The following is a 12,484-nucleotide window of genomic DNA, read 5'->3' as shown; positions in this document are numbered from 1 at the left end:
CTTGGCCAACTGCTTGGAAGGACGGTGTTACAAAGATGCTGAAGTGCTCATAAGATTAACGTTGCTTTAAATGTAAAGTCACCTTGCAGTTTCCATACTGCTGCTTAATACATATAAAGGGCCATTCCTACTGTACCAAAGCCATGGCTATTCAGGGCTTCACAGATGTCACTGTGCTCCATATCATGGACAGTTACCACAGGAGCAGAAATAAAACCCAGAACCTTCTCTTCCAAGGTCTGGATTCTGCAAGGTGATAAGTGCCTTGAACGCGGCTGGGCATCCAACTCCCAGCAACTTGCAGGATTGAGCCCCTTGGAGCACAGAACCCCACCACTTAAACTAATGCAGGGTCTGCAACACGCGTGTCATCAGTTCCAATTCCATCCAGTAGAGTCACAAGCACAAACACACAATTACCTAGATCCTGACAACACAACCGTACACATTGTAAGGGAAGAGAGTAAGCCAAAAATGCATTACCTTGCTGTGAGGGTCAGCAAACATGCGCGTAAAGATCTCACACAGCCGTTTTAATTCGACTCGGCTACAACACACAACAAAACATTATATTAAAGCTAAATCTTTTACTCACAACAGAGTAGACTAGAACTATCATTGAAAAAAGATGGCAACCTGCTCTTTTAAATTAGACCTGACTGACCTAACTTATGTCAGCATATAGCCGCAGTAATTACATTGTTTGTGTGTGCCTACACTTTGCTCTTTTGTGTGGGTGGGTGTGTGTCTTTGCCAGGAGCCTTTGTATGGACTGTACTGGCAATGGGGGGCATTGTCGTATGGCTCCTAAAAGCCAGTAACAGTGGACATAAGCAAACAGTGAACCAAGATAACAAAAAAAAGTAGAGGAGTTCTCTGTGGGCAGAATTCTCCATGAGTCCCTGCTTTGGTAGAGCCAATTACATAATATTTTTAGTGCTAAAACTCCATCGCAAATGTTGCAAAGAATATTGCCCAAATCCTAAGGTCCTTATCTGTCTTCCTTACTCAGGCAAAACTTCCAGCAGAGCCAATGAGAGTTTTGCCTGATTAAAGAACAAATGAAAATAAATGAATAAGCTGGATGCTGGTTTTTTTTGACAACGCTATATTGTCCTCTCAAACTAGAGAGAACGGGTGAATGCAGGGAGAACTCCAGTTCAGGTCAGGATTATAGCTTCCTTTCTCCACAAAAAGGGTTTCGTCCACAGACCTCCAACCATGCAGATAAAACCAAAACAAACCTCAAAGAGTAGGAAAGGGTACATTAATAGTCTAGAATTAGTGTGACCTTTTTAAAGGTAGCTTATTTATAAATAATAGGAGATATTTTCACACAAATAACGGTATTCTAAGCATAAAAACTGATACAGATTTTAAGAGAGTGTAAGGAAAAGATGACAGTCTCCTGAGAAGGCAGAGCTGGGACGCGGAGGAAACAGTCCTTGTAATACTGCCAAAGCAAGCTGTCAGCATAATTCAGTGTTGAGACTGCACTGTTTCCAGAGAAACGAGAAAAAAACTCCAAGTGACTGCTCTACAACTCTCGCCTGACCCGATGGGGATTGCAGCTCTCTCAGAATGAACTCCTTTTTATTTCTCTAATGAAATATATCTCCAGGCAAGGAATACAGAAGGACAGCTATTCTGAACTTCCCTATTTTCAATGCACAGTGTCCTAAGGTAATAATACAGGTTCCAAACTAAAATAAACAGCTCAACAACATTGTCTCGAGGGACTTGCTGGCCCTGGCTAAATCCAGTAGATCTAATCAGGATGAGTTTATAACAGAAGGACTTTAGAAAATTGTAAAGAAACAGTTAACATGGGTAAGTATAATGAAACTCTGATACTATCTTAGAACCCACAACCTTTCCACACACAGAATGCTCTCTGAAGAGAACGCATGATTAAGGCTGCAAGTCTTTCACGGAGGTCATGGAAGAACCTTGGTGCTGCTGGCGCCCTGGACCGCCTCCCTAGCTGGAGGAGCAACAGTGGCAGTGCCTCGGACTGTCCCCAACTAGAGCAGCAGCGATGGGGTAATGGGCAGCTCCCACCCCCAACCCCTGGAGCAGCAGCGGGACCCTGGGCTGCCCCCTCTCCTGACCCAAGAGCACCTGCGACCACTGGAGCACCCTTCCACCAGAACAGCAGCACCTGCTGGAGCACACCCTCCTTTCCCCAGCACTAAGATTTAGTTGGCTGTATTTTTAGTAAAGTCACAGTCAGGTCACTAGCCATGACTTTTTGTTTATTGCCAGTGACCTGTCCATGACTTTTATTAAAAATACCGGTGACTAAATCGTAGCCTTATGCGTGATCAAACCCTATTCAGCACGGAGTACTGAAAAAGGACCCTTAACCAGTAAATTCAGAAAAGTAAAATATCCCCTCCCTTATTAAACTTGTTATATAAATTAAAAGGATGGGTTTACAGGAGTTGCAAGTGCAGGGCCAGCATTAGGGGCTGGCAAACTGGGCAATTGCCTGGGGCCCTACGCCACAGGGTTCTCCACAAAGCTAAGCTAGAGGCTTCAGCCTGGGGCAGTTGGGCTCTGGCTTCAGACAAGGTTCTCAAGTCTCACACTGAAATGTAAGTGTAATATTTATATTCCAATCGATGTATTTTAAAATGATAGAGTCAGCAATTTTTCAGTAATAGTGTGCTGTGATACTTTTGTATTTTTATATCTGATTTTGTAAGCAAGTAGTTAGTTTAAGTGAGGTGAGACGGGGTAAGCAAGACAAATCAGACTCTTGAAAGGGGTACTGTAGTCTGGAAAGGTTGAGAACTGTTGCATTACGGTATACCAACAACAGTGTAAATGGGAGAAGAACATTTTAAAACTCTTACAAAATGACCAAGTTTAAAAAGTTTTTACCAGGACATGAAAAGATCCATCTGTAACTTCAAGTCTATTCCTCCATATGTAAACTTCCTAGCACCTCCTACTGAGGTGCTATAGATGTTCAAATAAATTATTGGAAAATCTTTTTCCAATGGTAAAAGTATATTTTTTCCACCCTATTATCAGTCAGAACACAGCACTGTTCTCAAACACATTTTTCCTTAAACTGCTAATTTGAACAAAACCAAAAAAAACTTGTAAGTAACTGAAAAAGACCCTTAAATGAATTATTTACCCTGCTACCTAGCTACGGTTATGGAATTGTTACCCAGACAACTGCCATTTCTAAATGCATTTAAAACACTTTTTTATAATATTCCAAAGAGCAGATTTTTTTTAAATGAAACTATTTGTTAACATGTTCTCTTCAAGTCAGCAAGTCCACAATAAAGCCACATGCAAACAACTTGCTTACAAATACTTTCACCTTAAATGAAATCTCAGTCAGTCTAAACAATCTTCACATTCTTACAAACATTCTTCTACCCCATTATAAGCTACATTGTCTATATGAGGCTCAAATACAATTTCCACTCTAACAACTGTAAGCAGTCACAAATAAATCGATCTAACATACAGAACTACTTGACCCCATTTTTAACACGAACACCTTGCTTCCTTTCACTGGATGTGGCTAGCATTTGCTTCACTAAAAAGCTGCTAAGCAGTCTGTACTCAAATGCACATACATGAGGTATGCAGCTAAACTTCCTGAAATATCTGAGTCACATGTGAAAATGGTAGCACACTCTGGTTGTATCAACATTAGCATTTTGGCAGGAAATCTCTCACCATTGCACAGCCACAGACAGCAGCAGTGGGAGTGCTCAAGTAGATGAGGACAAGCTGAGTGAAGTGCTCACCTGCCTACACTACTGTCCCAACATGGCTACCACCAGGTAGAAGCTCTATTGAAAAACACTGGTGCAGGCAAGGCCTCAAAGGAAATGGCTACACTGCAGTTAGGAGCACGTCTCCAGCCTGAGTAGACAGAGTCACACTAGCTGTGCTCGAGCCAGCGTGTTGAGGATAGCCATATGGACATTGTGGGAGGTGTGACAGCTTGGGCTAACCATCCAAGCTCAGGCCCAGAAGGTCAAGTGGGCTTGGACTCTGGACACTAACCTGAGCCACCATCCCTCTGCAATGTCCATATCGTTATCTTTAATGGACTAGCTTGAGAGGAGCTAGTGTGAGTCTATCCCACCAGGTCGGGGAGGCTTGCTCCCAGAGGCAATCTAAGGCCTATGAAAGACAATATGTGTCAGCACAATATGAGATAAAAATACTGAATTCTGACTGCACCATAGCAAAACAACACTAATGGCCACCATTACAAAGCTAGGAAGATCACCTCAGCGTCCTCTGGCTCTTCAATAAATTCTGAAGGCCTATGAGCCCTTCTTTTCTCTCCGACCAGTTGGAACTGGCACAGTGGTTTAGGACCTCAGCCACATCTTCAGTTTGTCGCAGATAGTGTGGAATGCCTCCATTCCTAGAACCATATGAGCGCTCAGAGCAAGCACTCGATGCGTCGCTATTAGCATCATCATCAGAATACATCCCATACGGCTCATATCTTCTTCTCACTGGCTTTTTCTGGAGGAGGGAAAAAAACCACAGTGAGTAAACTGTTTATAGTTATATTAAAGCAGAGGAAAGGATGCTCTACCTGTATTGCCAGTGAAGGTAGTTTAAGGCTATTGTTAATAGTAGCACAAAGGTAAAATGTCACGGAGCACCGGCCTGTTTATCTTACTCACTCTAGCAAGAAGAATCCCATTGATTTTGAAGGGAATACACAAGTGACTGATGCTCCAACAAAATACAATAAATGATCCAATAGAAATGTTAGCTAATGCCTGATGAGATAATGTGTTACTTTTATTGAAAGCAGTGGACATTTCCATGGTTGCAGATTGACAATACAGTTTTTACTTCAAGCAAATTCATTAAACATGAAGCTGATTCTGCAAATAAACATTCTGATGGAATAATAACGAGAGAGAGAGAAAGAGATAAGAGCTAAAGGACCATTTCTGCTCTGTCATACACTGGTGTGAATCCACAGTAGTTCCACCGCAGTCAGTGAAGTTACTTCAGGTTCATACTGCTTTACAAGAAAGCACAATTTTGGCCTCCTGTGTATTAATTTGGGCTAGGGTTTTCAAATGCACTTAAGGAAGTCAGACATCCAAATCCCATTCATTTCAATGGCTTTGGGGTGTCTAATTCCCTTATGCACCTTAGAAAATTCTAGCCTTAACACTTAGCAAGAAATATCAGCATAATTTTGACAATGTGCCAAATGTAACCCTGTGCAATAAACACTAGAATAAACCTTAGCAGGATACTACTGACTATAAAACATAACAGAAAAGGTCACCTATATTCTTAGATGATTGCTACAGAATTCCTTTCTGAGGGCCCAGTCCTGCAGTTGTTGTGTTTGCAAAGCCAATGAGACTTTTTGCTTTCACTAGGAGTTCAGGGTTGAGCTGTTCTGAATCAGCTCGAATGCAGCATCATGGGGGGGGTTTGCAACAGGAAAAAAAAAAAAAAAGGTGGAAAGTAGAAATAAAAAGTCAAGAAAGCACTAGTACCTTGCTCCTGGAGTCTCCTAACAGCTGTAGGCAGGAAAATATTGAAGGGTGGGAAAAAGCACAGAGAATTATGTCAGAAGCTTATGTAGGGATTGTTCTTGCAACAAAAACGTACAGCGAATGCGTCCTAGCAAATTAAAAACACAGTTTAAGCAAAAGAAAAGAAAAATGGATTTATAATGTCTGCCTTCACTTTCCTACTGCTGCTCCTATGCCTTACTCCTAATGCAGACCAAGTTCCCATTACAGAGTTTACCTGCACAAAGAATATGGGATCAGGATTATACCTTTCCTAATGGCTTCTAACAGCTGTAGATCTACATACACCCGCTCTGTGTTTTACATCTCAGGAAAGCTGCTCTAACTAAATACCAATTTTTGAAACTGTCAGTTGTCCATTAAAGAAGGGAACATATTACAGAGTCTTGAACAGAGACTCTAATGCCAGGAAACAATTATATACAGTATAGCTTCATTAACCAAACTCCAATTAAGCAACATCTCTTTTTTGCTCCTGGAACTGTACAAATACCTTGGATGTCTCTTGAAGCTCGGCTTGTTTAAAGCCAGCTGGCTGGCTCCTCTTGCATCTGAAATCCCATTTACCCAAAGGTTTCCTGTGTTATCTGAGATTTTCATATAAACAGAAGCTGTATTGTATATAGATTCAAAGTATGACCATTTGGAGAGACAGTCTGCCTCCCTGGGTCAATTTCTGCTCTCTCACACTTGAGCACAGGAATCAATGGGAGCTGCGCACATGTACTAGAGGTCAGAACTTGACCCCCAGTGTTTTGTTCAAACTTGATTATTAGGATAATGCCATCTTTGGAGAAGCTCCTCTCCTTCCCTAACACAACAAAAAGAATACTCCTTCTGTATACAAGGGGGCTGGATGGAAGCTGGCATTGCATGGTTCTCCCACAAGGAAGCCAGAACTGGCTTTGTAAAGTGCCTGCTGTGAAAGGATTGTCTAAAGAGCCTCTGAGCAAGAAGAGCAGAATTGGGCACTGGGGAGGAGGGAGACTACAGGATGAAGTAATTGGCGTCCAGATACTGATCAAACTAGATTTTAAAAGTCACAGCTTCTGGAAAGAGAATATTATATATTGTCAAGTATCAGAGGGGTAGCCGTGTTAGTCTGGATCTGTAAAAGCAGCAGAGAATCCTGTGGCACCTTATAGACTAACAGACATTTTGGAGCATGAGCTTTCGTGGATGAATACCCACTTCGTCAAATGCATGTAGTGGAAATATGATGTACGCCATCATATGCCAGCAATACCCCTCTGCTATGTACATCGGCCAAACTGGACAGTCTCTACGGAAAAGGATAAATGGACACAAATCAGATATTAGGAATGGCAATATACAAAAACCTGTAGGAGAACACTTCAACCTCCCTGGCCACACTATAGCAGACCTTAAGGTGGCCATCCTGCAGCAAAAAAACTTCAGGACCAGACTTCAAAGAGAAACTGCTGAGCTTCAGTTCATCTGCAAGTTTGACACCATCAGCTCAGGACTGAACAAAGACTGTGAATGGCTTGCCAGCTACAGAACCAGTTTCTCCTCTCTTGGTTTTCACATCTCAGCTGCTAAAAACAGGGTCTCATCCTCCCTGATTGAACTAACCTCGTTATCTCTAGCTTGCTTGCTAGCATATATATACCTGCCCCTGGAAATTTCCACTACATGCATCTGAGGAAGTGGGTATTCATCCACGAAAGCTCATGCTCCACAACATCTGTTAGTCTATAAGGTGCCACAGGATTCTCTGCTGCTATTATATATTGATGCTTTTCAAACCTAACAAGCCTCAAAGTGGTAAGAAGGTAAGAGGATACGCAGGGACTGCCCTTTAAACTTTCCAGGATTGCTTTCGATTATGTTACTACAATATATGCTGTATTCCTTACTCTGTACTTCCCTATATTATGTATAGGGTATGTTGTCCCTTGCGGAGTAAGTTACCTAGTAAAATACATCAAACATTTAAAAGGACAATCCAGAGTGACTGTATTGGCATTCAACCTTGGAGACCAAAATGAAAATTTGGCCCACAAAGTCTTTAATTTGCTTAACGAACACAATACAGTAACTCCTCACTTAATGTTGTAGTTATGTTCCTGAAAAATGAGACTTTAAGTGAAATGATGTTAAGTGAATCCAATTTCTCCCATAAGAATTAATGTAAATGAGGGGTTAGGTTCCAGGGAAATGTTTTTCACCAGACAAAAGACCATATATGTATTAATTATACACACACACACTGTATAAGTTTTAAACAAACAATTTAATACTGGCACACAGTGATGATGATTGTGAAGCTTGGTTGAGGTGGAGGAGTCATAGGGTGGGATATTTCCCTTACTGCTAAATGATGAACTACCAATTGGCTGAGCCCTCAAGGGTTAACTCTCTCATTCTGCAAGGCAGCAGGAAAGGAGGGAGATATGCGTATTTCCCCTTTAAGTACACTGCCTTGTTAATTAGATCAGCTTGCTGCAAGCTCCCTGGGTCCTGAGCCCTGGTGCGTCCCCGCTGATCTATGGAAGATGGGGTAAGCAAGGAGCAGGGGGGAGGGGGACACCCTGACATTAGCCTCCCTCTTCCTTCCCTCCCCCCCAGCACAGCAAGCAGGAGTCTTGAGGAGCAGCTCCAAGGCAGAGGACCGAAGCAGCACATGGCAGTGCAGGGAGGGACAGCTGCAATTGCTAGCCTGCTGGGCAGTTGCTGCACAGGGAACTTAGGAGAGTGGGGAGCTGATACGGGTGCTGCCGGTCCACCCTGGTTCCAAGCCCCCCACCAGCTAGCTGCAATGGGCTGCTCTTCCTGCAAGCAGTAGACAAAGCAGGCGGCTGCCAAATGACGTTAGAAGAGAGCATTACACAACTTTAAATGAGCATGCTCTCTAACTGATCAGCAACGTAACCGGGACAACTTTAAGTGGGGAGTTATTGTATTTAGACCACTGACGGCAATGGCACAGCCTACATTCTAACACCTTATTTCTACATTTTATTGAATTCAAACTTTTATTAAAGTTTTCTGAAAGAGGGATCTTAAATCAGATCAGCAGTTCTCAAATTAAGTTGCTGGTGGTCTGTGATGATTTGGAGTTGTTATGAGATCACAAATGGGAAGGAAAACAATCTGAGCAATAGTGAATAAGAAGGGAGGTGGTCTGCCCAATTGCAAACGGGGAAAAAGATGTCCATGAGACACTCTCTCTATGGGAATGTGGTCCAAAATATGGAAAGGTCTGAGAACCCTGCATCAGATACTTCAAGAAATCCTTTCATCATCCCAACAGCTTAGGTCTCTGGAATCAGGGGCAGCTCCAGGTCCCAGCACGCCAAGCGCGTGCTTGGGGCGGCAAGCCGCAGGGGGCGCTCTGCTGGTGCTGCGGGGGCGGCAGCCAGGGTGCCTTCGGCGGCTTGCCTGTGGGAGGTCCACTGGTGCCGTGGCTTCGGTGGACCTCCCACAGGCATGGCTGCGGGAGGTCAGCCGAAGCCGCGGGACCAGCGGACCTCCCGCAAGCAAGCCGCCGAACGCAGCCTGCCTGCCGTACTTGGGGTGGCAAAATGCCTAGAGCCGCCCCTGTCTGGAATTACCCTGTATAACACACAGGACACAGTGGTATCCACATTACCCTGCGCAATGATTGCTCCTCTCATTCTGCCTTCCCACGAAAAATCAGAAAAACATATGCAGAAAAATCAGGTAAATGTGGCAAAAGGAGAATGTACACTTTCTGGATGAACAGCAGAAATTCGCTGGATTCTGCCACAGGAGAACTTTCGCTGCAATAAAATTCAGGAATGCATGGGAATTTAGCGAATGCTTGCAAAGGGAAATAACTCAGCAGGGATAAGGGAAATCAAGGGAGATTGGGATAGAAAATACAAAACAAACTGCCTTTGCTTCTAGGGGCACAGTAAATAAACACATTTCAGTTTTACACTAATATTGAACTAGACATAAGCCAAGCTATTAGCTGTTCAAAGTGTTCAACCAGATGCCAGAAATACTGGGCAGAGACATTGGTGCAAATCCCTGAAAAACTGCAATGGGATCTAATGTCCACACAGAGCAGACAGGACCCAGGTTTTTTAGGGTTTTGTCCAAAACATTCCCATGCAATTTACTGTCTAGGGCTTAGTTAGGACCCTCGTCCTTCCAGGCACTGAACATCCTCAATTCCGTCTAGTGCTCAGCACCTCACAGAATACCGTTCTCAAAAATCAGATTAAAGACAAAGGGCTGATTTAACCTATTCCTCATCAGTGACACTAAAGCATCTCTGCTTGTTAGATAACAACTACTGAGGATTAACTAACTTCCATAATGAAATGTAGCATCGGTGCCAATACATTCAAATGCAAAACACAATTATCAAACATTGCCACAGTGTCAGACATTGGCACATTTAAAACAACGGCTATTAAAAAAGAGAACATACGTACAGGTAATTTTAAGCCACTTTCTGGTGTCGGTAGCATTTTGTATTTTTCCTCTTACCAGTGCATCAGCCACAGCAGCCTCCAGATCTGTGCTTGAGCTCAGGACTCGCATGGCATTCACAGAAGCAGGCATCCTGCCTGGCTGTCCAAGTCCAAACCGGTCTGCACAAAAGACAACATTGAAAGAGATTGTTAAGTGAATTCACATTCACTCTGAATCCTAATAAGATGTCTGGCCGGGAACGTCCCAACGAAAGGCTTCGGGAACCCACAGTGCCATTTCATTAAATGTTATTTTATCCGTCACTCTGACACATGTTGCCGCTACGGTATATAAAACAAAAATACTACAAACAAACTCCAGTACTTAAGCTACCAGAGACACTATGTTTGATTTTCATAGGCATATTTTACTGTTGCGAGATGAGTGGGAAAGGAATCTATTTTTCCTTTTATTTTCCTCTCTTTCTTTTTAAATTAACTCTTTTCTACTTTTACTTTGGTTTCATGAGTCACACAGATATGGGATGCAATCCTGCTCTTATCAAAATCAACTGTCAAACTTTCATTGACTTCTCTGAGGCAGAATCGGGTCTCCAGTTCCATGACTCACTAATTCGATGAAGCGCTGATATTGCAACTCTCTCATCTGAGCAGTCCCTACTCACAAGATTCATTGGACTGAAATCAAAGGCTTGAGCTCTTACATATTAAGTTTCAAGACTTGACTAATCACTAGATGAGTTTTTTTCCTCTCACGTGGGAAGAAGAACCTATAAAAAGGGAGAAACATTTATGATGTGATCATCTCTGAAGTGGTTCCAACGTCACCTTTCTTGTTAAATGGCTCTTAGACGAACGGTCTTAAATTTGCCCTGGGCTGAAACTTGGCCTCAATATTGTACCACAAATCAAACATGGAATTTCTATCTTTTGCAAATAAATAAAGGGCCTGATCAGGCTTGCCATTCCTCTGGGTTTTACCTGGACAGGTTGGTTTTTGGCTTGCTTCCAGATGCCATTTAGGGTTTGCCAGGTGTCTGGTTTTCAACCGGAAAGTGCAGTCAAAAAGGGGACCTGGCAACCCTACAAGGCACCGGAACCAAAAGTCCAGGTTACTGTGGGGCGGGGGGAACCACTGGGTCTCTAACCCGTACCAGCCCCAGCTCAGCTTGAGATGATCCACCAAGCGACTGGGGTAGATGGGAAGAGGAGTGAGCGACAGGGGTAGGGCCTTGAGGGAAAGAGATGGGGAAGGAGGCGGGCCCTGGGGAAGAGGCAGAGAAGGAATGGGGCCTCAAGGGAAGAGGTTGAGCAGGGGCAGGGCCTTGGGAGGAAAAAATGATTTGCTACCTTTCATAACTGTTGTTCTTTGAGATGCGTTGCTCATGTCCATTCCATTCTAGGTGTGCGCGTGCCCATGTGCACGGTTGGAGAATTTTGCCTTAGCGGTATCTGTAGGGCCAGCTGTGATGCCCCCTGGAGTGCCGCACACTTGCTGTGGTATATCAGGCGCCACTGGCCCTGTGCCCTCTCAGTACCTTCTTGCTGATAATTCTGACAGAGGGGTAGGAGGGCAGGGAATGGAATGGACATGAGCAACACACCTCGAAGAACAACAGTTACGAAAGGCAGGTAACCGTTTTTTCTTTCTCAAGTGCTTGCTCACATCGATACCATTTTAAGTGACTCGCAAACAGTATCAATGGAGGTGGGTGCAGAGTTCACCGTCGTGCAGCTTGTAACACAGCTCTGCCGAAGCCAGTGTCATCCCAAACTTGCTGGGTCAGCACATAGTATGGACAGCAAATGAGGTTGCGGCCTGACAGATCTCTTGGATCGGTACCTAAGACAGGAAGGCTGCCGAGGATGAGTTGAGTAGGTCGTCACTATCGGCAGCGGGGGCACCTTCACTAGCTCGTAGCAGTAGCGGACACGGGCCATGATCCACAATGATATTCTTTGGGTAGACACAGGGCAACCTTTCATCCTGTCCATGATCGTCATAAACAACTGCGTTGACTTAAGGAATGGCTTCATTCTGCCTATGCAGAAGGCCAGAGCACAACTGACATCCAGGGTATGCAACCTGCATTCTTCATCTGTCACGTGGCGCTTAGGAAAAAGAACCAGCAAGTATATGTCTTGACCAGTATGGAACTGGGAGAGGACCTTGGGCAGAAAGACCAGGTGCAGACGCAACTAAACCTAGTCCTTATAGAAGACCACGTAAGGTGGTTCAGACAACAGCGCTCTGATTTCGGACACTTGACGGGCCGAAGTTATGGCGACTGGAAGAAAATCTTCCACGAGAGAAGCAGTAAGGAAAAGACGGTTACTCACCTTTGTAACTGTTGTTCTTCGAGATGTGCTGCTCATATCCATTCCAGTTAGGTGTGCGCGCGCCGCGTGCACGTTCGTCGGAGAAACTTTTACCCTAGCAACACTCGGTGGGCCGGCAGGTCGCCCCCTGGATTGGCGCCACTATGGTGCCTGATATAT

At 44.0% G+C, this 12,484-nt stretch overlaps 1 protein-coding gene across 6 annotated transcripts in view; it reads right to left on the bottom strand.

Annotated features, from left to right (window-relative positions):
• The window catches only part of CLASP1 (cytoplasmic linker associated protein 1), a 325,682-nt gene that overhangs the window by 66,938 nt on the left and 246,260 nt on the right, over positions 1-12,484 (bottom strand). For 3 of the 6 annotated variants that reach the window (XM_032763657.2, XM_075070305.1, XM_075070307.1), the window contains 4 exons: positions 10,041-10,144; positions 5,517-5,540; positions 4,268-4,512; positions 484-547 (listed from right to left, as the gene is read on the bottom strand). In XM_032763657.2, the coding sequence (XP_032619548.1) occupies positions 484-547; positions 4,268-4,512; positions 5,517-5,540; positions 10,041-10,144 (437 nt within the window). The remainder of the gene's footprint in view (positions 1-483; positions 548-4,267; positions 4,513-5,516; positions 5,541-10,040; positions 10,145-12,484) is intronic. The other 3 variants (XM_075070303.1, XM_075070304.1, XM_075070306.1) reach the window with 1 other exon arrangement.

This window comes from Chelonoidis abingdonii, chromosome 10, assembly GCF_003597395.2.
Source record: "Chelonoidis abingdonii isolate Lonesome George chromosome 10, CheloAbing_2.0, whole genome shotgun sequence".
Classification (NCBI taxonomy): Eukaryota; Metazoa; Chordata; order Testudines; family Testudinidae; genus Chelonoidis; species Chelonoidis abingdonii.
This window is presented reverse-complemented; position numbering and strand designations above follow the sequence as displayed.